We start from the raw sequence: 26214 nt of genomic DNA, 5'->3' as shown, positions 1-26214 counted from the left end.
AATCATAGACCCCAGTACCTCGCACGACTAGAACCCAAATCTAAGGTACCTGACCAAGTACATCTCGGAGGTTTCGCAATGGGGGAACGTATGCTGGCATTGGAAGGCACGAGCGAGTTGATACTTGATTCTCTTACAAAGATAATTAATTCCTGGCACTTTGACTTTGTGCGAAGTCAACAGGCACCGAAAGGGTGTCAAAGACTAGGTGTACACTGTATCGTTGTACAGTACAACACATACATCAAAGTGCTCTGCTGCGCAAGCCTTCGGTGCGGTGCGGTGCGGTGCGGTACCTACGCACAGGAAAGACAGTTGGATTCGAAACTGCACATGATTCCGCTACCTATCCCGTGGGATTATCAAACGGTAATCTAGCGGAGCCGAGGCTGTGTCACCAACGAGGTGGAAGTTGGAAAGAAAAACAATGGCGCTGAAACAGAAAGGGGGGAAAAAAAAAAAGTCATGGGACTCGATTGTTCGACCATAGTACGTGATAAAAAGAAGAATCATTTTCAAGGAAGAAATCGAATCAGTAAAGAAGTATCTCGTACAAACAAGGTTCAATGCAATCGGGTTCAGTCACCGCTTCGCAGCACGGTAGGTTCGACACAAAAGGTCATATCACTCTGCGACAGATCCAACCCCGGGACGCCGGTAATAGTACTGCCAAAACCGTGAATAAGAAGGCAAGGAAGAAAAATGGTCAAGATCCCTAAAGCGGAGGCAATGGTGGTGTGCTTTTCTCGTTCTCGGAGAGAGAAAGACGAGGATGTTGATAGTAGTAGACGACAATGGAAATGAAATAGAGCTTTGGGGGAGGGAGGCTATAGCAGAAGAGGACGGAAAATGAGAATAAGAAAAGCCTGTTACAGTAGTGAATCAAGTCTAGTGAAAACGCTCAAACATGCTGCCACAATCTGTGTCGAGGAAGTCAGCTATCGGAGCGGTTTCAAAGTCAATGAGCGGCAGTACGTACCTCCAACTGGAGCTCTTTGTCCTTAGCCTTGTTCACCTCGTCATTAATGGCCTGCGCCAGGTTGGCTCCGATGGCTTGCGAGCCACCTGCCCTCCGGCCGAACGGCCACTGCGAGTACTCGGCCAACAACTCATCCACCTGCGCGAATGCCCGTTCTCGAGCCTCGTGGCTCATTGTGACCAGCGCATTCTCCAGAACATTGGCTGCATAAGCGGCGCATACCATGGTGATCGTCCGCAGGTACCGGAACTCAGCGTCCTCGGGGAGCCAGGTGTTGCCGGGAAGGATGACGGTGCGACTGCTGCAGATGTTGCGGACACGGCGGTGGAGGTCGTCCTTGGCGCCGCCGTCAGCCACGGGGTGTGTAGCCATATCAAAGAGGAGGAAGTTGCGCTTCTCGGTCCGGAGAATGCCCTTGTCGACCAGGCCCTTGGCAAGACGTTCGCGCACTTGCTTCAGCTGGTAGCCAATCTTCATCAAGTTCCATGTTTCACCTGGTCCCAACAGATCAGTCCGACGATGTCAACCCAGAAATAACAAATAACTCCGTTGTACGCACCGCTCAGTAGATCGATCCAGGAGTTGACACTCATCTTCTCGCTCGACTTCATTATTTTCAACGCCTCGTCCAGCAAGACCTCGCCCGTCAGCGTATCATCAATCACCTCGATCACCCGATCGGCCAAGGGGAAACGTCGTCGAGAGGAATCCTTCTGCATGCTGATGCGACCGCGGAGGGCCAGTTCGATCACGATGCACCCTCGCAGGGCGTAGGAGATGTTCTCATTCCAGAACGACAGATAGCCCTACAATATAGCAACCAGGCCGCGGTCAGCAATTGAGACATCGCTCGATTTGCCCCACAAAACAAAGGCCGAGATAAGGATCACAAGGGGAAAGTGCCCAACCTGTTTATCTTTCAATCCCAGTAGAAGTACCTCTTCCATCAGGGTGAGCTTGGGCTGTTTGCTGCGCTCCTCCGTTTCGCTGATGTCTCGGGGGTCGAACGCGATCTTATGGCCATTTTCGGCGCTGGTGAATGACGTTTCGGGGACGCGGTTGTCCAGCGAAGAACCGTTTCTCGATATGGGCGAAGAGACTCTGCTGTCATCATTGTCTTCTGCGCCAGCGACTCGACCGCCACCTCTCCGGCGAGTCAAGCCCCCGGCTGAGGCCATGAGGATTTATCGAGCGGTGCGTTTGGGGGAGGGTGGGGGGGAGGTGGACGTGGTGAGTTTGGCGGGAGCGGGGAGGGTGAGAGATCAGAGGATCGAGGGCGAATGAAGGGACGGGCGTTGGATCGTATCGTGTCTGAAAGGTGCACACGCCAGGAATGAGGTCTATGCCGGTATCGCCTGCGACATGAACCGATTGATTGTGTGTATATTGAGTCTGGCCCCTTTGGGAGGATTGGGGGGGGGGGAGGGGGAAAGGAATTGTAGAGAATCGGAATAATCCAAAAGGGAAGAAGAAGCCGAGATGAAAGACGGGATTAACTATGGGTTAACCAACTTAGGCGGGAAATGATCCCAGGGGGGGGGGAGGGGGAAAGAGAAGGGTGGAGTGGAGTGGAGTGAGTGAGTGAGTGAGTGAGTGAGTGAGTGGAAGAGAAGATCGGACAGAGCAGCGAGAGGTGCAAATGGCCGAATAAAGGAGTCAATCGGCCAAGAGCCGAAAAGCACCACTCAACAATCACCTTGGTTGGAGATGGAATATTTCCCAGCAATGCGAGAAGAGAACAAGAGAAAGGAAAGAGAGACAACTTGGAGAATTCTCTTAATTTGGCGGTCGCTAACTTCAGCAGAACTACTCTCCTAATCTAAAAGACTATCTGGCGCTTCGTCGCGGCTGCTTTTAGTGTTGTTAGTGTTGCTCCTCCGGGGACGGAATTGCCCGCGACGCTTTTGACAGCCGGCCTGGCCTGCCTTCACTTCCTGAACAATGACCCTGGCACTTATAGACAATCAATTGATCATACCACACATTGCAACTTGAGATAAATGGCTTGCACAGTTATGAAATCTGCCTTGCGAAGACAACTAGCACGCCGACCGCATCGGTCTCCTTCCACATTCTCCATGTCGGCCCCCGTCACTCCACGTCATCTCCCTCGGATCGCATCATGTCAGATTAAAATTACCTTTCAAGATGGAGATGACTCTAATTTGTCTCGTCCTCGATTTTCTATAGCTCTCAATGGTTTCGTTCATCATATACAGCTTTGTCTGTCTCAATGACGGCTTTTCGTTCTACCCAAGGTCAAGGGCGAGCCGCAGATCATTTACACGCGCTACGCAACGAAGCCCCAACAAAATATCATATCGGTCAGAACGGCATTCCCAAAGGTGATATACACGATATAGTAGAGTTTGAAAGAGCACAGGCATGTATCAGCACACAGGGTAGCATCCCCAGCTACCCGGAGTCTCCGCAGTGGCGAATTTCCTGTAGATGCACGCCATCATCCCCTTTCGATTTCTTCTATTCTAATCCTCCAACAACTTCCCGGTTCCTCATTACGCGGGTATTTAGTGAGCTGCAGACATGTTAGTCGCAAGCTCGGAGATAATGGGATTGAAGGAGAAGAGGGGCAACTCACCATCGGGCTGGGCAAGGATGTACTCAACAGCCTTGTCGACTGTAGCGGAAGGCGATCAGTTCTCGATTCCGGTCAATTCTCTTCGATTCTTGTAGTGACTTACCGCTGTGGATGGAGTCGGCCTCCTTGTCGGGGATCTCAATGCTGAACTCCTGCAGGCATGTCAGTAAGCGCGCGATCACGGCAAACCAAATGCGGCAGCCGTACCTCCTCGATGGCCATGACGACCTCAACAGTATCCAAGCTGTCCAGACCGAGATCGTTCGTGAAGTGAGAAGCGGCGTTGATCTATCGAGTATATATGGTTAAAACATGAACCCTTTACCGAGGGATTTTCGCCCGAAGCCGGAGCCCAGCGGGTATCGACTCGAATCACTAACCTTGCTGGCGTCGGAAACCTAAGGCGCATTGAATCAAGATACGTCAGTTCATGCTATTTTGATAATTCTCGGCGATGCGAGACAACACGCTGATGGACCTTCATCCGCAGCCCTGGAATGTGACTTGACGCACCTTGTCGAAGTTCTTCAACAGGTTGACAATGCGGCCCTCGACCTCCTCCTTGTTGAGACCGGCAGGAGCGGAGTAGAGACGGACACCCTGGTAGGCGAAGCGAGGAGCGAATTGGGCCGGGCGAGCGACAGCAGAGCTACGGATCTGGAAGGGAGCCGCAGTCTTGACGGCACGAGGGACAGAGGCCCGGAGGGAGCGGACGACAGCGGCGCGGAACATGATGAATTATGTGAGGGGTACCCGAGTGCGAGAAATTAAGAGAGGAGAAGAAGTGTGGGGGGTGGGGAGGGAGAATGGAGAAGAGGTTGTTTGAAAGTGATAGAATAGCAGATGGGAGTGAACTCTGGGCTGGGTTGAGATGGAGACTCTGAATAAGTCGATGGTTTCTGTTGCGGCTCGGAGCAGCAAAATCCTGCCGCCGGCCAATCAACGGGAAGGAGAAAGCCATGACCTAAGCCCAATTCATTTTGGAAGAGTGCAAACTGAACCAAAACCGACTGACTGGAACTTGCTGCCAGGAAGGCACGGTGACCACCTGCACTGCATCAATCCATTTGAACTTCCCTTTAATTGACCTCCTCCTCTCCCCTCCCCCTCATCCTACCCCCAGGCTAATTCCACTTGCCATGGCCTCCACCAAGTCTGTCGCCAGGCTTCTGGCCTATTCCCGTCCATCGCCTTTCGCTCTCCGTCCTACCCCCATCGGCTCCATCGCAAACTTCTCCTCCTCAGTTGCCCGCGCAGCTACGCCAGCTGGTCCTCCCCAACCGGGCTTCCGCTTGCCTCCTCCGCAGAAATGGGACCAGTCCTCTGAGTCCGCCCTCGACAAGGCCACCAAGTACTTCCTCATGGCCGAGCTGATGCGCGGCATGTACGTCGTGCTGGAGCAGTTCTTCAGACCTCCGTAGGTGCCACCCTGCCTTCGCAAGCTTCCCGCTAGCCCGAACCTCGACGGTGGGCCACTCAAGCCCGATCATATCCTCCCATTACACACCTACTCGCCGTCAATTGAGCTTTGGCTCCTCTCTCTGCGGGAGCTCCCCCTCGTGGACCCGAACCATCCGCTAACGCGAAGAGCCCTCGACAGTTACACCATCATGTACCCTTTCGAAAAGGGCCCCATCTCCCCTCGTTTCCGTGGTGAGCACGCCCTGCGTCGCTACCCCACCGGTGAAGAGCGCTGCATTGCCTGCAAGCTCTGCGAGGCCATCTGCCCGGCCCAGGCCATCACCATCGAAGCCGAGGAGCGTGAGGACGGAAGCCGTCGGACGACCCGTTATGATATCGATATGACCAAGTGCATCTACTGTGGCTACTGCCAGGAGAGTTGCCCCGTGGACGCTATCGTTGAAAGTGAGTTGCCCTTCTCCAGTCGCCCCTGGACCTATCCGTTGGGACGCGTGACTGACCGACCCTCACTTGTAGCCTCCAACGCTGAATACGCCACTGAGACCCGTGAGGAGCTGCTGTACAACAAGGAGAAGCTCCTGGCCAATGGTGACAAGTGGGAGCCTGAGATTGCCGCTGCCGCCAGAGCCGATGCTCCTTACCGTTAAGTCGCTTTTGTGTTAGAAGACGATTTTCAGCCAGCATCTTCCGACTTGAGGAGTGGAATCTTGACAAGAGTATCCGCTCCCATCTGTCGGTATGCTGGGGAGGTTTAAGCACTAAGAAGAAAAGGGAATGTTTTTTTCAATTTATCGAGAAAGTGGAAGAGTAGGGTGGTGGTCTCTCATCCCGTCGAGTTGACTCGGCCGCTCTAGCCTTCTATTACCCACCTTGTACATAAACTAACGCTCGCAACCCTACCCCAACCCGATTTCTCATCTATATTTGTCGGGCTCACTCCCAGAGGGGTGTCCTCTGCAGTTGCCCGGGAATATCCGGCTCTGGTACTTCTCTGGTCTTGTCTGCTATTGTGTGTCTTGTTCGATCGTCGAAGGATATCTATCTTTTTCTGCATGTCTCGACTATATGTGTCTGTTTACCTACACTGCTGTTTCCGGTTCTTTTTCCTAGGGATTTCCAAATGAAAGAAGTATTCTTTTTCCCCTTTGTTCTAGAACGGAAGAAGAAACCATACAGAAGAGAATCAGTCATTCCTAAATGGGACACCAGATTGTATCAAATTCGTATCAACAAATGTGTTTCGAATGAAGTAGAAACGCTGCCTATGCACATATGCACATAACTTTGAGAGGACAAGAATGAACAAAGAAATAAGTAAAGAAAAAAGAAATCCCCCCAGAGTTTAAAATGTTAAGAACTCCCCGAACACCATATCTCCAAATGATGGCCCGCACTCAACAACACAACCCATTCCCTTTTTTTTAAAGAAAAAAAACTTTTTTTCGCAAGAAAAGCACACACATCTGCTTTTGTCTCTCTTTTTTGATTTTTGTTGATGATGATGATGATGATGATGATTCGTCCTTGTCCCTCCCGTCTCCTGTTTGTGTTCGAGATATCGAAGGTGGTGGTGGCGGGTGGGATTGAAGGAGTAGGTAAGGTATCGTAGTGGTGGTGATGGGTAGGGCAGGGTGGAAGGTAGATGATATTACATACTTGGGAAGGAACGACGACGACGGATCACCAGGGAGATTATCACCGCTCAATCAGGGTATGGAGGATAGAAATGAGGGAGGAAGAGAGAGGGAAACGGAAATGGTAAGAAGATGCAGTGGGAGAGGTCGGAGAAGGAAGGAAGGAAGGACAAAGGCGAAGGACTATTTTAGGTCCTGGTCACTTATTTCTTCTTCCCACCGCCACCAGCCTTAGCCTTGAAGCTACCTTCGAAGCCCGGTCTGGCCTTCTTCTTGCCTCCGCCGGCGGCGGGCTTCTTCTTGCCCTTGTTGCCTCCCTTCTCCTCGCGGCGCTTGCGGAGATTCTCCTCGCGCTTCTGCTGGCGCACGTCCTTGCCGTGCTTGACGGCGTCGACACGCTCCCTCCACTCACGTTCGGACTTCTTCTTGGCCGTCTCCTTGCGCTTGAGGGCCTTCTTCAGCAGCGAAGTATCGTCGCGAACCCGCTCGCCGTGGGCACGCTTCTTCGCGTTCAGCCACATGTCCTTCTCCTCGATGTCGGCCCGCCGCTCATCGTCCATGGAGGCCAGCCGGGCCTTCTTGGCTTCGACAGCCTTGAGGGCGGCGGCCGGGTCGTGATGAGCACCCTGCCGCTTGGGCTGATCGCGGACGTTCTGGAGCGTGGGGTCAGCGTGCTGGCCGTCGCCGAAGACGACCCTACCGAAGGAGTAGTTGGCATTGCTGGAAGAGCCAACCGAGTCGGCAGGGGAGCGCGGAGAGGCAAGAAGGGAGCCGGATCCGCCGGGAGAGAAGCGGCGGGCCATGGCCTCGTCCTTCAGCCGCTGTTCCTCCTCGCGAGCCTTCTGACGCAGCTCCTTCTTGTGCGCTTTGCGCTGCTCGGCTTTTTGTCGGCGCGCTTCAATAAGCTCTTGGCGGTTGCGGGCGGGCTTGCCATTCAATCCATCGGCGTGACGAGCAGCCCGGAGCTCGTCCAAGCGCTTCTGAAGCCGCTGCTTCAACTGTTCGGAAGTGGCCTTGAGGGGCTTGAGGTCGTTGGAGGTGGAGGACTTGGGGGCATCGGTCGAGGGGGCGACGGAGGAGATGGAAGAGCTGCCGGACTGGGGATTGGACGCATCAAAGCCAGAGGAATTGGGGGTCGACGAAGAAGAGGATTCGGGTTCTTCGTTAAACTCGAGTGAGAGCCCCTCTTCGGGAACAACGCCCTCGGCAGCGTCGCTCTCATCGCTGTCCTCAGCCTCCACTTCGTTGTCATCATTTTTGCTGGCAGGGGTGGACTCTGGTTCATGCGCAACTTCAGTGGTAGATGTTTGGTCCTGCTTGGATTTTTGCTCGACCTCCTTCGCTTTCCTAGCAGCGTCCTTGGCCTTCTTCTTCTCTTTTTGGTTGACCTTCTTCTGTGCCTTCTTCTCTTCCTTCAACTTTCTGCGCGCTTCGGCGGCCTCGTTCGACTTGGCCTGGGCATCCGGGTTTGCCGAGTCCTCGGCCTGTTTTTGCTTCTTGGACTTTGCGTCACCACGTTTCAGACCTTCTCTGGGCTGCTCGGAGCCAAGTTCTCCGTCCTCGGACGAGGCGTCTTCTCCAGCTTTCTCTTCGTTCCGCTTGCGCTTACGGGCGTTTTCGTCCATCACATCCTTGGCCGTCTTGACATTATCGGGGTCTAATTTGGCCCGCTTGGCTTCGCGAGCTTGCTCCTTGGTCTGCTTTTTCCGCTGCCATTGGTCCTGATCCAGGGGTTGCGGTCAGCCACGTCCTGAGCAGCGGCTGGATGGTGGTGGGGGGATGGGACAAGGGAGAAGAGAGTAGGACAGGAGGGGTTTTTGCTTGGAGCAGAAAAGGAGAAACCAAGGTGAGAACGTACACTGCCATCTTCACCATAGTAATTCTTTGCCGGGATTAGCGACAACAGACCATCGAAGGCCTGGGCGTGGTCTCGCAACCGTTCCTGATGAGAAGAAAAAAAAATGTCAATCTCGCAATCAGGCACGCAGCAGAGCAGTGCTGTGCACGGGGCAACACACCTCGATGTCATCCATTTCTGCAAAGACAAAAAAAACCAGCAGGCTGTCCAAGAACACAAAGAACTTGAGAAGCAAACACCAGCGCTGAAACTGGGGGTTAATGGGTCTAATGGGCAACGCTCGGGGTCGAGGTAACGAAAGCCGCGATACCATGAAAAAATTGGGTGGGCAGGTTGAAATCTTGGCATTGCTGGTTCTCCGCTCGGCTGTTCACCGCCTTCACCGCCTGCGCACACAAGATAATTGCTCATGTATTCCAGTCGGGTCGGTCGGCCTTATCACCGGCAACTGGTAAGTCCGGGATGTCACTGGAAGTATGGACCACGTGCCCTTGACTATACACCCACTATCACTACGGGCAGGAAATATGATCTGGACTTGAATGTGGCCAGATCCGCACTGTGAAACTATACAGCATTCAATCCAAATCCAATGAATAACAGCAGATGCAGAATCAACCCATAGACTGCGATCCTTAACGGTTTCTGTAGTATATTTCAGTTCTGTCATCTCTGTAAACCTATTACTCTGGTGTTACGCTGTGATACATCTCGAATCTACATCATGAATATATATCCATCCCGCAATGTGCCTAGTATCAAGCAACAGGAGCCACCTACCTCGACACTACCAACCTCTAAAGCTCCAAGAATTCCGAGTCAGATCTCTCATCATCTAAACCAACACAATTCTCACTCTCAATCGAGGTAATGTTGTCAAATGGCCAAGGAATCGTCCAAATCAAATCGAACCTAGTCGAACACTCAATATATCAGCCACCCACACCAGGAATCCACGAGGCGCAACTAGTTTTTACATTCTAGTGCACGAGGGAGAGTAACTCACCGCTCTTCAGGATAAACGGGTGGGTCATCCGAGCCCAAGGCGCGGGCGATATTCGCCATCTTTCCATGCCGCCATGAGATCAGGATATTGCCGGGCCCCCGGTAGTGACGGATCTTCCGCGCCACGCACTTCGCGTCATTGCGCTTACAGGAGGTGTCGATCGGCAGGGAGAGGTCGTGGGCGAGCGGGAGGACGGTTTCGTAGGAGCGGCGGTGTTGGCCGACTATACCGTATCAGGGTCAATGCTTCGCGACCAAAAGGGAATCTAAAAGAGGAAGGAGGGGGGGGCGCTGGCTGGAGTTTCTTACGGGAATTAATGTGTGGTGCCATTAGATATCCTATATCATTTGGTGAGTCGGCGCCGAAGACGGAACGAAGACATTCTGCGCGCTTGAAGCCGTCGGCGTTGAGACCACTGTCGCTGGGATCCGGGGGCTTCTCCCCATGGCGGATCAGGTAGACGGTTGGTTTCGTCGGTTGGGAGGGTGGAATGGAGGCACTCAGGGTCAGAGTGGATGCGGTGAGAAGGTATAGGATATTGACAAGCTGAGAGGCGATCATCCTGATACTGTATATATGGTATGAGGGTTGGTAGCGGTGATCACAGCTATCGCCGGGTCATTTCTAGTGCTTTATATCTCAAATCTATGATGTCTTCTCATCGAGGGAGAGGGTATGTCCGCTTGCGCATCGCGACGCTCAGGAGAGTCGTCAGGGCTTTCGGGATATATGTACATCGGCCGAGGATTTCAACCAGGCGAGGGAGGGTACGCGTGGAGATTTAAATATGGAGTAGGCAAGCAAGCTGAGGGTTGGTCGATCATAAAACACACTATCGATCGACGCACTGCAGATTTGGGGGGGGGGCAGCAGGGCAGCAGGCGACCAGGCGGCTGCATACGCAAGATGGCTGCTGAACCTATTGTTTGCTGCTATGAGCGAATTTCGCGACCAGTGGACTGTGGAAATTATCTGAATAGAGATAACAAGTCCACTGAGATGGGCCCTCTCGATCTCGTGCAACATGGAAGCTTTGACTTTAATTGGGACATCCGATCGGTCAGGCGACGATCCATGGAGCCCAGCTGAGGGTTTCTCCGGGCACAGAATTCATAACCTTAAAACAGGTCGATCTGCGGTGAGTGGTGTGGCCTCCCCAGTCAGAGTCAGATGATGTGAGCTGACCTGCTGTTTTGATGCTGCTTGTTTTCCGAGCCATGAGTGAGGACCGTGGGGGTTTTTTTTGTCACGGAACTTTGTAGGAGGCTGGAATGTGGATACGCTATAGCAGTTATCTTCAGTCGGGGGGATATGCTTTGGAAGGAAAGCTTGATGAGCAGGATCTTGCAACATGGCTATCAAGAAGTCCATTACCCTTGCATTTTGCTTTGTACTTTGCCTTGCACTGCTGACTGGTGATATCTGTGGAGATTGAGCATGTCGCTTGTTGTATGCCGCATGCAAGGTAGGATTGAGGCGGCATCGAGGGGCTGCGGATCTACTTATACCTGCCGTAGGTTTGTGTGTACAGCACAGGTAGGTGCTCGTAAAGTTGCCGTGCGCTCTCCCCGCGCTCCGCGAACAGATGTTCAGGCAGACTCCCTGCTGCTCTGCATGAGCCTGTGAGGCAATAATTAAGCTTTCAAGTTGGCTCGAACAGGTAGACACTATGAACAAGCTCGGGCTGAGAGTCAGTTTCTTGGGATGGGCTCTCCGCTTCGATAGATTCCGCTTATGATGTGTTGGATTAGGGTCCAAATCTGGGTCTATCGACGACTGTACATTGGTACTGTAGCCTGGGCAGTTGTTCCTCTCCTTAATCGAAGAGATATCAACAGTTCATCCGAGACCAAGCCACTGTAGGTGGATTTGAGATACGCCTCCGCCTCAAAAGAAAAGATGGGATGTGACTGTCGATGTCAGTTGCATTGCAGTTGCCTCGGATACTGAGCCGACAGCACGGCCCCCAATCCTTTCAGGTGACCGAAAAGGGGAGGGGTGTGATTGATTGATCAGCAAGCGATGAGTTATTCTAGAAGCACCTTCCACAAGGCTTGTGATCGCTTAGGGTACCTATATCCTCTCTCTTGTATCCTTCAGCTGAGGATCTCCTATTCTAGTGTATGCTCGGCTCTAAGCCCCAATTTCCACGGTCTCCAGAGGTTGAGACCCGAGGGAAACCAGCCACAATGGGCTCTCCAGCATCTGAGTGGTCTACACAGTACGTGGGACTGTTTCCTCCACTTTCCGCACGTATTCACTGCCCCCCCCGGTTACGTATATCTCAGCGGAAGATGTCAGACCAAAATTTCCGCTAGTGTATGCAGAAACATGTCTGCCTGTTACGTGCCGTACGGGAGGACGGAGTCTCCGATGGGATGCGCACTTGAACCCTGTCCATAAAAATAGGACCACCGACTTTTCTACTTTTCTGCTTAGGGGCTTTTTTTACGGAGGCTCGGCAAGCTCCAAATTGCAAGAGCACCTTTAATTTCATCTACCCGAGGATCCGGAAATGCGATAGACTACCACTAGGGAGACTATCCGTACTCGTACTCTAAGTCATCCCGAGCCCCATGAATCGCAGTCTTGGTATTACAGGCTCGGGCTATCGGCATCACGCCATTACCCGTTGTACTGCGGCCAAGCCGGCCTTGAGGCTGTGCCAAGTACACCTGCGCCACAGTGACTTCGGTATGAAGTAACTTATGCAGGAGTTGATGCCTGAATGGGCACGACAGTTACCAGCCTTACCAGCCAAGTTTTCGAAATCGGATGGCTGCATATTTGTGACCAAGGATGATCGTTGCCCCAGTGGCGCATCGATGTACTGGTACAGTACTAGTGAGTGTATCTTTAGGTACATTCGGTAGCATGGGACTTGGAAAGTCACCATCGAGGCACACCGGGAGAGGGGGGATGAATCTATAGATGCCCTGGATATTGCGGCAGTGTCAGGAGTACCTCTCTTAGCATTGGTGATCAGTCTCAGCCCTGCGTCCATCCCAGGAAACACATGGGTGCAAGAACGCACAGCCACCCCGCACCTCATCGTGGCGGGGGAGTCATCCGTACGGGTCACCGCTCTTGCGTAAACTTAGAACAAATCTCACATCAGAACATCTCAAAGACAACACTTACTGAACCTAGAGAGGTGATCATGGCCAGGGCTGGGGGGGCAAGGAATCGGGGCCAATACTGTCCCGCATGGGGGGTTTTTTTTCTGACTGCAGTGTGGCTCAGTCATACGGAGAGAGGTAAGATTGGCATGTTTTGGCATGTTTTGCCTAGTAAATCTCGCAGGGCTTGGCATGAACGGAGAAGAGGGAAACAGTGGGAAACAGTGAATTCATGGTGGGGCTCGTCCCCAGCAATTCACAGGAAGAGCCAGGAAGGCCAGAAGGATCCGACTGCGCCTGCTCAGCCCTGTAGTGCCGTAGTAGTGCCAGATCAGCTTATCAAGTGGCCAAATCTTCCACTATAAAAGCCTAAGGTGCCCCTCGTTCCCATCATCCGTCTTTCATCATACTATCCCACTTGCCTCCTTCCTCCGACTTACAAGTCAGATAACAACACTTACATCACACATCCATATCAATTTACCCCTCTTCGTCTCTCTCACACACACACACATACACACATTATGTCCGGCTACGATCAGTACAACCAGGGTCAGGGCGGCTACTACGGCCACCAGCAGGGTGGTTACCAGCAGGGCGGCTACCAACAGGGCGGCTACCCCCAGCAGCAGGGCTATGGACAGCAGCAGGGCTACGACCAATACAACCAGCACAGCCAGCAGCACGGTAGCCAGGGTGGCTCTGCCAACGACTACTATGGCTCCAGCGGACAGCAGTCTCAGTATGGTGGTGAGAGCCAGTACGGCCAGCAGCAACAGTACGGCCAGCACGGCCAGCAGCAACAGTACGGTCAGGACCAGCGTGGAGAGTAAGCTCCCCCTCATCAAGTTCCCCTCTATGCCCAAGCAAAGTATCATGGTGACTGACATGTTCTTTTCTTTTTTGTTCTAGGTACAACCAGCAGGGTGCCCCTGGTGGCGCTCAGGACGGCGAACGTGGCCTCGGTGGTGCCCTCGCCGGTGGTCTTGCGGGAGGCTTTGCCGGTCACAAGGCGGATCACGGGATCCTCGGAACCATCGGTGGTGCCATCATCGGAAGTATCGCTGAGGACGCCATCAAGAAGCACAGACACAAGGAGGAGGAGCAGCAGCAGTACGGCGGCTACCCTCCCCAAGGTGGTCCCGGTGGCCCCCCTCCTCCCGGCTCTCACCACGGTGGCGGTGGTAGCATGATGGACCAGTTCGGCAGCTTCTTCAAGAAATAGACGGCGCCTTCGTTGACTGTTCTTGATCTCATGATCTTGCTGCTTCATGCTATGTGACTGAGCCTTTTTATTTACTTGTTGCCCTTTTCTTATTGTTACGGCCGGCCGGGGTATGGGAAATGAATTTAGTCTTTTCTTCCAACAACCGTTTCTTGCGCATAAGATTGCTCTGCTTTTCTCTGAACGGATAGGACTTGAAACTTGATACCAATGCTGGGTCTGCCAGCATATTTAGCTTATTAGTGGCTACGCTACAAAGAATCATACTGTCTTTGACCCCGCAAATCCGAGAATGCTTGCTCAAGAAGAAATGTAACTGTAGATGCAAGGTATTATATGTTGCTAAGACTGTCAGATTATTTGTAAAGAAACCTAGATGTCAACCCAAATGTCAACGCTCCAAAGAGGGGGCGAGATGGCGGGGTGACCGTTCCTACGACACCCGAGTCCCGACAACCCAACCCCGCCTTTAGATTTCATGCATTTCCGGGAGGACAAGTGCTCAAACCATTGGTCGACCTGGGGCTTACTGAGTCATGAGGTGATGAGTTGTCCCAGCAAGTAGGAGGATTTGCATTTGAATCATTGATTGACATCTGACACCAGGATGGTCGTGCATCTGCTTTCCCAGCATCTCTCAATCCTGCGTCTCTCCGCCCGGCCCGGAATACTCACCGCACTCTGCCCGTGTCTGGCGAGAACCTCGTGCAGACCCAGCAACGTGTCTACAGAGGGGAGACCGGTATGGGCGATGCCCTCCAGTAGCTCGATTAGGGCCTCATCCTCGTCCTCATGGAAGGTCGTCTTCCCGCCGAGTCGGTGCTGGTAGATGCCCCGGACCCGGTGGTCGGCGCCGTCCGTGGGGAGGACCTCGCGATAGAAGCGACACCATGCCCCGGTGCTGATTTCCCCGGCGATGAGGGCCGAGTCCGGGTTCTCGCGCCGCGCCTGCAGGAAGATGTGCTTGAGCAGTTCTTCCATGCGGGCCCAGGGGAACTCCTCGAGGGGCAGGTCCCCCGGGCCCAGCATGTAGAACATCGTCGTGCAGGGCGTGTTCCTCGAGCCGACTTGGTATGTGACCTCGCATTGCCGGTCATACAAGCAGCCGAGCAAGCGTCCACCGTCCGGGGTGCAACCCCCTTGGTGCAGAGAGATCTCCCCAGGCTGGATCATCTTGTGGCAGGTTGAATTGGGGATGGTCGATGTTGTAATGAACGGTATATAAAGTAGATAGTGCAGTACAGGTTAGTCAAGTTATCAGGCGAATGGCTCTATCTTTTCCGCTTGGGAAAGCCGCTTGCCAGGCACGGCATATTTATATCTCGATTGACCGGGTTTTCTAAGAATCACATTGTCTTGATGTGTGAGCTCTTTGACCACAGCAAGATAAAGGGAAGTGTCCTTTATTATTAGATTGCTGTAGGTGAAAGTCTCGGTCTCTGAGTATGATTCCATGGCCTTGGTCCTGCAATCAGTTGTTTTGCCGTTCAAGTGATCTTTGTTCCTATCCCTCCGGTCTGAGATTCGGTGTCTATTGTAGCCGGTCCAGCAGTGTCTATTCCTGTCTTGTACTGTACAGTACTCTTTTTGGGCTTTTAGAGGAAGATAGACTCTCTTGTTCAACCATATGACCATGTCGACTCACTATGTCTGAGAAGGACTGCATGAAATATGACTTGGTGAATAGGCCTCCATGATATGGACGAGAAGAAGTTGAGATAACTTGGAAATAGATGGATCATACATCGTCGCCCTGAGGCAGCTAGACTTAGCCCGAAGTGGATTAGCGCATGATTATTGATGCCTGGGGCAGAACTGCGCGGCCAAGCCCGATCAAAAGTTCGAGCGGAAAGATTCCCTTCAACCTTGCGGAAGGGAACAAAACTGCTCTGTATAGTACACCATGATTGTCCGGCAATGTTTGCGGCAAAGTGAGTTCTTGTCTGCTATCTCGGCTCTATCGAACGTTGTATCCTGATGACTGACGCTCTCTCTGTCTTGCAGGCCGCCAGCTCGGTGCGCTCAACTACCAATCGCGCGTCTGGGCCCGATTCTCCTCCACCGAGACGATTGTCGACACTCCGACGCAGCAAGCCCCCCGGGTGACTACTACTCCCAGTGGAATACCCTCGGAGCCTGCGTCACCAGATGATTATGGATTGACTCCTGAGAAGGATGCCTGGGGCAAGGGCCTACAGCGCAGTTAGTACACCCCAACCAACTTGGTTCCCCCCCCTCCCCCCCCCCAAAAGTACACGGGTCCGGACGGCAACACTAACATCAAATGCTCTTCTTATCTTGAATAGAGTCCGACTTCCGCAGAATGGGAACCAACCTGACAGGCAAATACCACCCCGACAATCTTCTCCTCGACCCCCCGAAACCCTCCGACATCACCCTCGAACTGCTCCTCGCCAACCAGACCCATCTCGGCCACTCCACCTCGCGCTGGAACCCGCAAAACTCCCCCTACATTCACGGTATCCGCGAGGGTGTCCATATCATCTCCCTGGACGTGACCGCCGCGTATCTACGGCGTGCGGCCAAGGTCGTCGAGGAGGTCGCCGCCCGCGGCGGGTTGATCCTGTTCGTCGGCACCCGGAAGGGCCAGAAGCTGACGGTGGTGCGGGCCGCCGAGCGGGCCAAGGCTTACCACCTCTTCGAGCGATGGATCCCCGGCAGCTTGACCAACGGCAAAGTCATCCTGGGCCACTGCGATATGAAGGTGGTGAACATGTTCGACGACGAGCTGCCGGCGTTCAAGGAGGTGGCCGCCTCGCGGCCCTCGCTCAAGCCGGACTTGGTGGTCTGCTTGAACCCCCTGGAGAACACGGTCCTTCTGCACGAGTGTGGCCTCAACAACGTCCCCACCATCGGCATCATCGACACGGATGCGGACCCCACCCGCGTCACCTACCCGATCCCCTCGAACGATGACAGTCTGCGGGCTGTCGGCCTCATTGCGGGTGTCCTGGGACGCGCCGGGGAGGCCGGTCAGAAGCGGCGGTTAGAACTTGCGAGGATGGGAGAGACTCTTTACCAGCCCCTTACAAGTACCGAACTCCCGTTCCACAAGGCGGGGCGGGAAAATGATCAGGGACAGGAGTCTTGAGGGGTGGGGAATGAAGAATTGGCGCTACGTAATTTCTTTCTGATATTGGATTGCCTACCCTTTGACTGGGATTGTACTGTATAGGACATATAAACGTTTTTGTGTTTTCCCTCTCTCCATGTTCTCCTTCTGGTGTTGCGTTGCGTACATGTATCAACAAATGTCATGTGAATCATATCTTTACCATCCTGGGGTTATCTGATTCTACTGTTGAATGGACTGTTCTCGTGTGCCATCAATCATGAACTCCAGTTTTAGATCTTGGATAGGTAGAGTGACGGGCGGTTAGTTTCTCCTTGCATGCCGATTCCACATGGAATATACGTGGTTAACTGCCCGTGGGATTCTGGGAGCACTTCCAAGTATGGTCCGCGAGATGATTGTATTCCCGTGCAAACATCCACTTGCTATGTGTATTGAACCAGCAGCGGCTGCCTCTCTCTTTCTCATGCATCGGTGCTCGTCTCGTCGCGGCGCATATGATCCAGACATGACTGACCGGTAGTTGATGGGTGGTGATAGCCAGTCCGTCCGAAGCCAGAGCGCCAAATTGAGCGAGTCGCCATCATACGATGGGTCCGATTTTCCAGTTGTCCGGAGGGCTCATCATACGGTGTACAAAGCCACGGGTAGCGGCATGCTTCCTCCTCTGTGTCTATCGTGACTTTCTGTCCTTGAACCACTACTAGGTTACTATCAAGTCGGCAAGTCACATAACCACTACACCCATTCAATCAAAGTCAATAATCAATAGACAATCAACCACCCGAGCAGTGTTCAAAGTCAAGTCAAGTCAATGATCACCTCCACCACCAGGGAGGAGTAAACCACCAACCCGAGACCCTCGAAACCTTCTTCTCCAGACCCATCCCCGTCCATCTGACCGCTCATATCGACCCTACCTGATCCAGCTGTATGTCCTACCACCTTTCCCATGCAGGGACTGAGCGGTAGGGACGTGCTAGCCCTAGACTACACCTAGTACAGAGTATCCAATAGCCTCCTCCGGTTGAGGACGGTATGCTTCATGCAACTCGATCAATAATTCCAGCCCGGACCAAGGCCACCTGATTGGCACAGAACCCCGAACGCGGTGCTTTTGTGGCTGTGATAGTTCGATGCAGGAGGCCAGCCTGGAAGGGTAGAATGGAAGTCCTTGGCTGTGAGCATACCAGTATGGCGATTGTTTTCTTTCTGCTCCTTGCGGTCAATTCAAGTCCCTATACCCACTGGGTAACCACGATCTGGATGGGGTTAGAGCAGGGATCGATATTGAATTCCTGGTATGATATATCAACGATCCCATGATTTTCTTTGCTCTCCCTCTTACTACCGGACTTATTCCCCGTTCCTCTCTCTCGTCTGGGCACCGTTGTCGCTCTATAAATCCAGCTCCTTAGCTACCTGCTCTCCCTCCTCTCCTTCCTCTCCCTCCATCTCTCTCCTTTTACAAGTCTAGATCCAACCGGACAGCAAAGAAATCAAAGAGCGAAAATGCACCTCCAAACCCTCCTCTCCCTCCTCCTAACCTCCGCCTCCCTCGTCGCCGCATCACCGAATGCTGCTGCTGCTGCTGCCCCGGCAGCCACGACGGCAGCCAGCGCAGGGGATACAGCGCAGTGTGCGAAGAGGTACGTATTATTTCTCCTTCTTATCCGAACCCACCCCAAGCTCCCGTTCAAGAGACCCTCGACTCCCGAATCCAAAGAGAGTTAACCCAACTAACACAAGGGAAACAGTATCCTCGACGCGTGCCTGAAACAACTCCAACCGCAGATGGACGCCTGCGCGCAGAACGACTGGGATTGTCTGTGTACGCAGAGTCAGAATGTTTTGACGTATGCACAGCCCCCCTTTCTCTTTTCCCAACTTTAACTTCCTTTGTTCTCTGTTGTGATGCTTGTGTTTTGGTCTTGAGTGTGGGTGTTCTTGTCTTGTGGTGTCGGATGCTATATACATCGATTTATCACCCCTCTTACCTACCATCTACCACTCACCACTCACCACCCTCCAAACCTATACACCATACCACATCAACCCCACACACACTACCCGAATCCAAAAGAAGAGCCCTACACACTATCCCCTGAGCCGATGCTAACCCTTTCTCCCGGGCGAAAAGCTGCTACAACGACTGCCCCTCCGACCCGGGCCGCTACACCGTCACCCAGCAACAAGTCCCCTACTGCAACGCCGCCCAGGCCAACTCGCTGCTGTACTCGACCTCCACCAAGGTGACGAAGACCTCCTCGGCGACCACGACGACCGCGCCCACCACCACCGCCGCGGCCAAGACGACCGCCGCGTCGGCCACGGCCACGGCGGTCGAGTCTTCCGGGGCGGCGGGTGCCGGTGCTGCTGCAGCTGGATTGGAGCTGGGGTTGGGGGTTGCGGCGGTGGCTTTGGGGCTGTGGGGGATTTAGGTAACAAGAACCATGCATGTTGCTTGATGAGAGGGTAGGATGTAATTGCTGCATGAACTGATGGATTGGATGGATTTGTATGTAATATGTATGAAAGAATTTGTGATATTATGTGATGTCTAATTTTGCGAATGCTGTGATATATATTTTGGATGATTAAACAGATGTAGAATGGGTATCGAATGCATGCAGAGATTCAAAGCGCAAGTTCATACTTCATGACTCCCCAGTAAGACGTTAACCTCCGGTAAGCTGATCGGAATGTCTCCTGTATTCGTCTTCGCCCTGTCCACACCGCCGTTGACAAGGCCCCCGTGGCGCAGATCCCCACCAGAGTCCATTGGAAAACTCCCTCGGAGAAAATGGAGAGTGACGACCTTATGGTTTCGGCTGTGTTCTGTGGTTCTCGTGGTCAGCATCCAAAGCCACGGGAAGAAAGAGGGAAGTAACGGATAACATACCCATATCTCAAACGCCGCGAACACCCTCGTCGCCCCCATATGATTGCCCTCGAAATCCACCGCCACCAGTCGAAAGTGACCCTCCCCCAAAAGTTTGACGGTCGTTTCAAACCCCTCCTTCGGTTCGTACTGCACGCTCTCGAACTCCTCCTCCGGGGCATTGCCATTGCTGGCCCGCTGCAAGACCCAGCCCGCCACATCCGTCGCCCCGTTCCAACTCACGTACGCTGTGTGCGCCGTCTCATCTACCTCGACGTCTGGCGGATCGCGCGGTCGCCCGACCCAGTGGGACTTCTGCGCACGGTACGATTTGGTCCACCCAAACCAGAAGAAGACCCTAGGGCCCCAGTGGAAATCGCAGAGGAGGTCGCCGTCGGTGCTGAACTCGGTGTAGGCGGAGGATTTCCCCCAGCCAATGAACACATTCCCGGTTCGCGGGAGAACTTGCAGGCTGCCCTGCGAGTGGCTATTGAAGCGGCCCGGGCTCTCGTAAACATGGAGGGTATCGGCGGTCCAGTCGGCAAAATCCAGTCGGATCATGAGACCCCGGGAATGGTCGCAGGTGTACCCGGTCTCGTACGCTGCGTTGTCGAGCAGGGTGAGTACATTGTCCGAGTACCAGCGCGCGTCGTGCTGCCAGGTGAACCCCGTTGCCGAGCCATCAGAGGAGATATCCCGGAAAGTGTTGCGCTTCCCGCCCAGCACCCACAGGGTTTCCCCGGTCGAACTGATGCAGGTGACAGTGTGCATGTAGCGGGACGATATGAGGTAGCTTCCGTCACTGGGATGCTTGTCGATACTGTCGATATGGAAATAATCGTACGCATCCTGTGGGGAGGGCGAGGAACCCTTGTCGCCGAAGGGGAGGTACGATTCGTCGATGGCATAGTGATCGCGTGCGCGCCACTCAAAGAGAAGCTCGCCTGTCTCAATGTCAATCTCCTGAAACAGGCTGTCGTATATCCAGCCATCTTCAGGCCCGCCGACTGCGCTCAGATCCGCCTGGCAGATTTCGTAGATGGTCAGGATCGCGGTGCCTTGGTCGGTGATTTTGAACTCGTGCACGTCGCCTTGATGACCGTTGGCGGCTGAGACAGTTTGGACAACGTCGTAGGAGGAATTCAGCTATTCAAGCGTGAGATGATCAGTTCAGCTGGCAATCACATACAACTAAGCATTCTGCGGTAAGACCCACCATGTAGTACTGTCCCATGCCTCGCGTGCCATCATACTCGCCGGCCCAGAAAGTGAGGTAATCTTGGCCCTGATACTGCTGTACCTTCAAGTCCATGACCTCCCCGAATGCGCGCTCCATCCAGACTAGATTCCCCCGGTGGTCGTAGACTAAGGGTCCCGGTTCGGGATAGCTATGACCACGCGGGCTGAGAAAGACATAGCCTTCTTCACAATCGGGATGCCATTGTTTCACATGAACCTCGGGGGACTTCATGTCGACCGACTCATAACTCAGCGTGGGATGCGGGCCGAACAACCCCAGTTCATACCAGAGGCCGTGCCATGAGAAGGCCGTTGCCAGTAAGGGCAGGAAGCCCCAGAAAACCAGCAGTGCGGCCATCTATGGTCGGAGATAGAATGATTTGAGATGAGAATGAACAGGAGGAGAATGCAATCCTTGAACAGCCGCGAGAAAAACATCTTGTAGGGTTGAAGTGAGCCATCCTAACCAAAGTGGACACAGCATGACGCGGTCGATCATGGATTGCAAAGCGACTGACGAGTCAACGTCGGTTTCGACCGAATCGGCCCCGTTAGCGGTCGTCGTTCGTTGGCTTGTGTTCCACTGATAGTCCCCAGTGACCCAGTCGTTCAGAACCCACGTAAACAAGATTCCCTTGAATCCACTTGGGGCGACGCTAGCTGTTTAGGCCGTGGAGAACCACGCGGAATTCTCGTTGTCAGAGTTCCAGCTGTCGTCGTACCCATGGTTTGTAAAGAGCATCCGTCGGCAGAGCTGCCTTTGAAGCGGGCAGATAGTAAGTAGTGCGGATAAATCTTTCGAAGAGAATGAACTGGTAGAAGAAGTGCTTGCTATACTGTATTGTACTACTTTTCCCCCTTCAGTTGCATCAGCTGCACAGCTTCATGCAGCGTATGCTGTACTGTACCTCTTCGCGAGGCGGCAGCCACACATTTTGACCTGGGCGGTCCATGTCATAACTTGATCTGATGATTGATGGAATATGATGTTGTGTGGCCTTGGAGGCTAAGGGAACACTTGATGCATTATTGTGCGTGAGGCACAGCTGAGGGGTTGGTTTAGGGAAGTATGGAAGCAGGAGAGGTGCAGATACGAACTTGGAAGGCGAAGGCAGATGCATACATTTGTATTTGCTACTTTCCTCCTCTCCTTCTGGTACTTCTCCTCACACCAACCTTTTGCTCCTTCTCCTTCTTCTTCTCCTCCTCCTCTTCATTCTTCCCACGCTTCCTCTTCCCCCGGGTATCTTGAAGATCAATTCTTTCCCTCTCCTCCTCCTTCTTCTCTTCCACCCCATCCACACCCCCAAACCTCACCACAAACGCCACCTTCTCAATCTCCGCACACCCAACCCCCAACCTCCCCCTCAACCTGCGCACCGCCTCCCACAGCTGTCGATACTCCCCAACAGTATACTTAACGTTCAACTCCCCGCTCTTCCCCGGCTTAAACGCCTTCCCTACCTTTCCCAAATCGCCGCCAGGGAAAACCCCCAAACACAACCACAAAAACACATCATCACTGTAAAACGGCACCCCTTGCCCATCATCCTCACCATCATCGGACGACAAAACCGACAACACCAAACTCCCCGTCGCAGGACCAACGCCCCTCAACGGGCCCGTCAACGTCTCCAACGCAGTCCCCGGGAACGTCTCCCGCACTTCCACCGTCCGCAATAATCGAAATGCCGACCCCGTAGCCTCTCGCACCAGACGGTCGGGATTCGACCGGATCATCCCCAGTAATGCGGGGCGGGTTTTTCCGTGTTTCCTTTTTGATGTCGCTTAGTACTGCTGTGTAGTTGTAGGAAACCATGTGGAGGAGGTGGTATGCTCCGGTAGCCTCGAATCACAACAGAGAATCGTGCAGGGGAATGATAAAGCAGGCATTAGGCGGTTGGGAAGCAACAGGGGAAAAAAAAACGTACATCTTCCACTCAACCAAACGCACCAATTCCTCCTTCTCTAGATAGGCACTTCCTTCCCCATCATCCCCGATAGTGGTCGAGGCGCGTTGACGGACTGCATCCGGGAGGGTCGTGTAGCGGAACTCGTCGAGGGCGAGGTAGGTCTTCACGGCCGCTGACACATCATCGGGGTCTTCAGTTGCACGATCCTGGGGTGCGGATTTGCTTTTGGGTCTGCTGCCACTGCTGCTGCTGTTACTGCTGGCAGCAGATTTCTTCTCGGTGGTGGTAGTGGTGGTGACTTTGCGCCGCGTGGTGGATTCCACGGTGGATGGGTATCTCGCTAGAAGGGTTTGGAAGGTTTCCTTCGTGATGCGGTCGGGGTCATAGGTTTTGTGGGTGGCCATTGTGATGGTGACCGTGATTCAAGGACAAGTTGGCATAACAGGGGTTTACATGGAATCATTCTACAGGAGTTGTTCAAAGCTTCACAGTGTTGGTACGGCTAGCACCAATACAGACGTGGAGATTATGCTTAGGTAACGATCCTCCCAACACTGCGTCTCCCATACATGTAGTACTTGAAAAATTCAAAATATTGATGAGGCTACAAGAGGAGAATTTCCATTGAGTATTGCATATTGATGGCTTCGTGGTCTAATCATAAGCTGTAGAGTCCGTCTCCCATCAACATCTCACTGCACTTCTGCACAAAATTGTCCAAAACCCATTCCGTGATTTCCTCATCCACACAATTTATCCACTGAACCGAAGTCTGATACAGGAAAGGTTAAGAGGAGAAATATAACAGCAGAATTACAAAAGACAGAGGGTCTAGCCCCGAAATGAAGCGAAATTCTATCGTGTATCATCATCCGGACTCTCCTTTGGTTCACCCTTGGCAGGGTTCGAGTCGGGGTTGACGAAGCTCACCCGCTTCTCTTCCTTGCCGCGTGATAGAGGAACCATTGATGCCGCCATGAGTCGGTCTTTCTTCTTAATGCTGCCACGTCGCAGCGACTTCGATAAGGGCGGTGCCTGGGGTGTCCCCGTGCTTGCCATCCCTATATCTGACTTCGCCGGAGTAGCAGCAGCCGATCGCGCGCTATTCTCATCGCCATCCTCGACGTCAATATGGCCCAAATCTTCGTCATGATCGCCTGCTTCAGAGGAACTAGGCCCCGGATCCGAATCCGACACATCGCCGTAATCATCGTCATCACTCACGAGACTCGGGGCTTGATTTGACTCGGCTGTATTCGGACTGAGATTCGAGGCTTGTTCTGTCCCTTCAAGTTCTCGCAAAGCTCCCCTCTGCGAGCCCTGGGGAGGACAAGACATGGAAGGATACGGCGACTGGTAAGCAGTAGACCGGGTTGGTGTCGAGGTTTGCAGGGGTGGAGGCCTGTGATCCAGGGAATCCAGTCCCTTTCGGCTACCAGGGCGACGACTTGTCGCCTGCGAGGCTGTCGTACGCATCGGTTGCCTGCCCGCACGGGCTCCCAGCGGTGTCTGATCCTGACTCATCTCTGCCGAAGGTTGCACGGACCCGGCGTCTGACTCGCCATCGTCATCATCAGAATAGTCATTCAGGTCTACCACAGCCTTGGCATCTCCGACCAGTTGTTCTAGGTCAACCGCAACGCCCCGAAGCTTCATCAGATTCGACAAATGAGGAGTCGCAGGGGAAGACATGAATGAACCGTTGCCGGCCGTAGCGGGTGTTGTTGTCTTTGAATCAGCGTTAGATGCTCGAGTCGTCTCCACTCCAGAGGGAGTCTGTCGAACAGGGCTAGATCGTTTTCGAGGAGTCACAGTGGCATCGGATACAGGTGTAGGCGTCTTGGGAAGCGGCTCAATGACATGCGCTGACCGAATCAACGGATGAATGAAACCAGCTGTGGCCGGGCTGGAAGCTTCGATTTTGCTGCCAATTACTGCGCCAGCCTCGTCCACTTCCACAGGTTCGCCCGACTCAACTGCCGCCGCTTCATGGCTAGCGTAATTTCGGCTGTGCGCAATACGACAGTGATTGATGAATCCCTGCGTGCTAGAGAAATTGTCCCGGCGACAATCCAGACACACCAGCTTGACGAGTAAATTATCCGATTTTCGTCGGATGAGCATTGGGCCAGACTTGTCCTTTGGCTGCGGGTAGCCGTTGGGTAGAGACTGCAATCTTCCACTTGTGCCTCGTTGCGGTCGCGTCTTACTAGCGACGTAACCCAGATCCCCACAGCTTCCACGAGTCGAGCGCCCTTCAGTCCATGGACTAGCAAGGCCGCCAGTCATTGGGGTAGCAGGTTCTAGCTCCCCGCCATCGAAACGAGGATCTGGGATTAGCCATCTTGCGAGATGGCGACTGTACGGGCCATCGGTGACGCCCCAGGGTGCTGGAGACAATGGCGCAGGTCCATTTTCAGGAGCCCACACTGCCATGCCCGTCCCGCTGCTGACAGCTTGCGAATAGCCCGCCACATTCGAACCCGGATAAGGGATCTCTGCGCATCGGCGTAACTGCTCCAACGCGACCTGGCACTTTGCGATTTCTTGGTCGATCAATCGAAGTTCGTTGTGCTTTAACAACACCTCCAAGCTAAGCTGGGCTTCAAGCGTTTCACGCAGTGTATCCACATCAACCTTCCGTGCGCCGGTGTTCTTGGTCATCACAGGAGGTTCAGATGCACTCTGACTTGGAGAAGGGGGCGGCGACGATTGCGACATCACGGGCGGCGAATTTGTCGGAAGACTGTTAGGCGATTCGAGTGACACAGTATCCGTGTCGGTGGCGGCTGACGAGGTATCCTGCTTGATGGCGATCGAGTCGCACGGCGCGTTCTCTGCGCGCAGCTTGGTCGCAACCGGAGTATCCTGACCAGGCGTCATATCCGTGGAATCGGAGCGCTTGCGCTTCAACTGAGGCAGAGGGATGGCGTTGATGCCAGGCGCAGGGCATGGCGGAGTCGCAAGCATTTTCAGCTCCTCCGCCATCACCTTGTTTCCCCCAATTGCAGAGGACCAGGGTAGCAGCCGAAACATGCCATGCGAGTTGTGGTCGCAAGTCCTCGTGGTTTGCGACTTGCGTTGCGACAAATGCGCCAGGTCTGTTAGATAAGAGAAGAGTGCGCACGAACGAATCAAGGATTAATTATATGCTTCGCTGAACGACCATACACCCGTGTACGCGAAATGCGACCGATCTAAATGTGGAGAGGAGAGAAGAAAGCGAAGTAGAGCGAAGCGCTCAA

General features: G+C 53.6%; 11 protein-coding genes across 11 annotated transcripts; 5 read left to right on the top strand and 6 right to left on the bottom strand.

Annotated features, from left to right (window-relative positions):
• Window positions 1–869: 869 nt before the first annotated feature.
• Window positions 870–2157, bottom strand: BO82DRAFT_282900 (GOLPH3/VPS74 family protein; the record flags this gene model as incomplete). Its single annotated transcript, XM_025631388.1, has 4 exons — window positions 870–920; window positions 980–1473; window positions 1539–1785; window positions 1888–2157. The coding sequence occupies 4 exons, from the start codon at window positions 2155–2157 to the stop codon at window positions 870–872; spliced, it is 1062 nt and encodes a 353-aa protein (XP_025492211.1).
• Window positions 2158–3275: 1118 nt separating this feature from the next.
• acpA (acyl carrier protein) lies at window positions 3276–4513 on the bottom strand. The gene is made up of 6 exons (XM_025641493.1): window positions 4092–4513; window positions 3959–3976; window positions 3786–3866; window positions 3682–3730; window positions 3579–3617; window positions 3276–3515 (listed from the first exon to the last, which is right to left on the bottom strand). Exons 1-6 carry the CDS (start codon window positions 4308–4310, stop codon window positions 3508–3510), a joined length of 414 nt encoding a protein of 137 aa, XP_025492210.1. The 5' UTR covers window positions 4311–4513; the 3' UTR covers window positions 3276–3507.
• A 204-nt stretch (window positions 4514–4717) lies between these two features.
• On the top strand, window positions 4718–5647 carry BO82DRAFT_364606 (NuoI/complex I 23 kDa subunit family protein; the record flags this gene model as incomplete). Its single annotated transcript, XM_025636961.1, has 3 exons — window positions 4718–4995; window positions 5032–5444; window positions 5517–5647. The coding sequence occupies 3 exons, from the start codon at window positions 4718–4720 to the stop codon at window positions 5645–5647; spliced, it is 822 nt and encodes a 273-aa protein (XP_025492209.1).
• A 1190-nt stretch (window positions 5648–6837) lies between these two features.
• On the bottom strand, window positions 6838–10059 carry BO82DRAFT_282791 (putative 60S ribosome biogenesis protein Rrp14; the record flags this gene model as incomplete). Its single annotated transcript, XM_025631382.1, has 6 exons — window positions 6838–8355; window positions 8493–8603; window positions 8771–8898; window positions 9334–9404; window positions 9499–9721; window positions 9807–10059. The coding sequence occupies 6 exons, from the start codon at window positions 10057–10059 to the stop codon at window positions 6838–6840; spliced, it is 2304 nt and encodes a 767-aa protein (XP_025492208.1).
• A 2304-nt stretch (window positions 10060–12363) lies between these two features.
• BO82DRAFT_72200 (uncharacterized protein) lies at window positions 12364–13262 on the top strand. The gene is made up of 2 exons (XM_025641492.1): window positions 12364–13199; window positions 13250–13262. The coding sequence occupies exon 1, from the start codon at window positions 12515–12517 to the stop codon at window positions 12980–12982; it is 468 nt and encodes a 155-aa protein (XP_025492207.1). The 5' UTR covers window positions 12364–12514; the 3' UTR covers window positions 12983–13199; window positions 13250–13262.
• Window positions 13142–13842, top strand: hel10 (putative high expression lethality protein Hel10; the record flags this gene model as incomplete). The annotated part of the gene is made up of 2 exons (XM_025636960.1): window positions 13142–13446; window positions 13530–13842. The coding sequence occupies 2 exons, from the start codon at window positions 13142–13144 to the stop codon at window positions 13840–13842; spliced, it is 618 nt and encodes a 205-aa protein (XP_025492206.1).
• A 522-nt stretch (window positions 13843–14364) lies between these two features.
• Window positions 14365–15204, bottom strand: BO82DRAFT_354176 (uncharacterized protein). The gene has a single exon (XM_025635141.1). It carries the CDS (start codon window positions 15013–15015, stop codon window positions 14425–14427), a length of 591 nt encoding a protein of 196 aa, XP_025492205.1. The 5' UTR covers window positions 15016–15204; the 3' UTR covers window positions 14365–14424.
• Window positions 15205–15715: 511 nt separating this feature from the next.
• BO82DRAFT_309721 (mitochondrial 37S ribosomal protein uS2m) lies at window positions 15716–17235 on the top strand. The gene is made up of 3 exons (XM_025632361.1): window positions 15716–15773; window positions 15847–16044; window positions 16149–17235. Exons 1-3 carry the CDS (start codon window positions 15746–15748, stop codon window positions 16952–16954), a joined length of 1032 nt encoding a protein of 343 aa, XP_025492204.1. The 5' UTR covers window positions 15716–15745; the 3' UTR covers window positions 16955–17235.
• Window positions 17236–18448: 1213 nt separating this feature from the next.
• BO82DRAFT_364601 (GPI anchored serine-threonine rich protein) lies at window positions 18449–19377 on the top strand (the record flags this gene model as incomplete). Its single annotated transcript, XM_025636959.1, has 3 exons — window positions 18449–18585; window positions 18694–18792; window positions 19077–19377. 3 exons carry the CDS (start codon window positions 18449–18451, stop codon window positions 19375–19377), a joined length of 537 nt encoding a protein of 178 aa, XP_025492203.1.
• Window positions 19378–19484: 107 nt separating this feature from the next.
• On the bottom strand, window positions 19485–21840 carry BO82DRAFT_383322 (arylsulfotransferase family protein). Its single transcript, XM_025638004.1, has 3 exons — window positions 21034–21840; window positions 19839–20963; window positions 19485–19774 (listed from the first exon to the last, which is right to left on the bottom strand). The coding sequence occupies exons 1-3, from the start codon at window positions 21412–21414 to the stop codon at window positions 19574–19576; spliced, it is 1707 nt and encodes a 568-aa protein (XP_025492202.1). The 5' UTR covers window positions 21415–21840; the 3' UTR covers window positions 19485–19573.
• Window positions 21841–22190: 350 nt separating this feature from the next.
• Window positions 22191–25939, bottom strand: BO82DRAFT_282872 (uncharacterized protein; the record flags this gene model as incomplete). The annotated part of the gene is made up of 4 exons (XM_025631387.1): window positions 22191–22830; window positions 22988–23331; window positions 23787–23800; window positions 23863–25939. 4 exons carry the CDS (start codon window positions 25937–25939, stop codon window positions 22191–22193), a joined length of 3075 nt encoding a protein of 1024 aa, XP_025492201.1.
• Between the last annotated feature and the right edge of the window lie 275 nt (window positions 25940–26214).

This window comes from Aspergillus uvarum (assembly GCF_003184745.1).
Source record: "Aspergillus uvarum CBS 121591 unplaced genomic scaffold BO82scaffold_25, whole genome shotgun sequence".
Taxonomy (NCBI): domain Eukaryota; kingdom Fungi; phylum Ascomycota; class Eurotiomycetes; order Eurotiales; family Aspergillaceae; genus Aspergillus; species Aspergillus uvarum.
The sequence above is the reverse complement of the archived record's forward strand: the minus strand, read 5'-3'. Positions and strand labels throughout refer to the sequence as shown.

Coding starts and splice junctions, on each gene's coding strand:
- acpA (XM_025641493.1), bottom strand. CDS start 4,310: ATGTTCCGCGCCGCTGTCGTCCGCTCCCTCCGGGCCTCTGTCCCTCGT. Junction 3,731..3,785: donor TCGTCATGGCCATCGAGGAG/GTACGGCTGCCG, acceptor ACATGCCTGCAG/GAGTTCAGCATTGAGATCCC. Junction 3,618..3,681: donor GGCCGACTCCATCCACAGCG/GTAAGTCACTAC, acceptor CTTCCGCTACAG/TCGACAAGGCTGTTGAGTAC.
- BO82DRAFT_72200 (XM_025641492.1), top strand. CDS start 12,515: ATGGGTGCAAGAACGCACAGCCACCCCGCACCTCATCGTGGCGGGGGA.
- BO82DRAFT_354176 (XM_025635141.1), bottom strand. CDS start 15,015: ATGATCCAGCCTGGGGAGATCTCTCTGCACCAAGGGGGTTGCACCCCG.
- BO82DRAFT_309721 (XM_025632361.1), top strand. CDS start 15,746: ATGATTGTCCGGCAATGTTTGCGGCAAA. Junction 15,774..15,846: donor CCGGCAATGTTTGCGGCAAA/GTGAGTTCTTGT, acceptor TCTGTCTTGCAG/GCCGCCAGCTCGGTGCGCTC. Junction 16,045..16,148: donor GGGCAAGGGCCTACAGCGCA/GTTAGTACACCC, acceptor TATCTTGAATAG/AGTCCGACTTCCGCAGAATG.
- BO82DRAFT_383322 (XM_025638004.1), bottom strand. CDS start 21,414: ATGGCCGCACTGCTGGTTTTCTGGGGCTTCCTGCCCTTACTGGCAACG. Junction 20,964..21,033: donor GCATGGGACAGTACTACATG/GTGGGTCTTACC, acceptor ACGCTTGAATAG/CTGAATTCCTCCTACGACGT. Junction 19,775..19,838: donor TCGCGGCGTTTGAGATATGG/GTATGTTATCCG, acceptor CGAGAACCACAG/AACACAGCCGAAACCATAAG.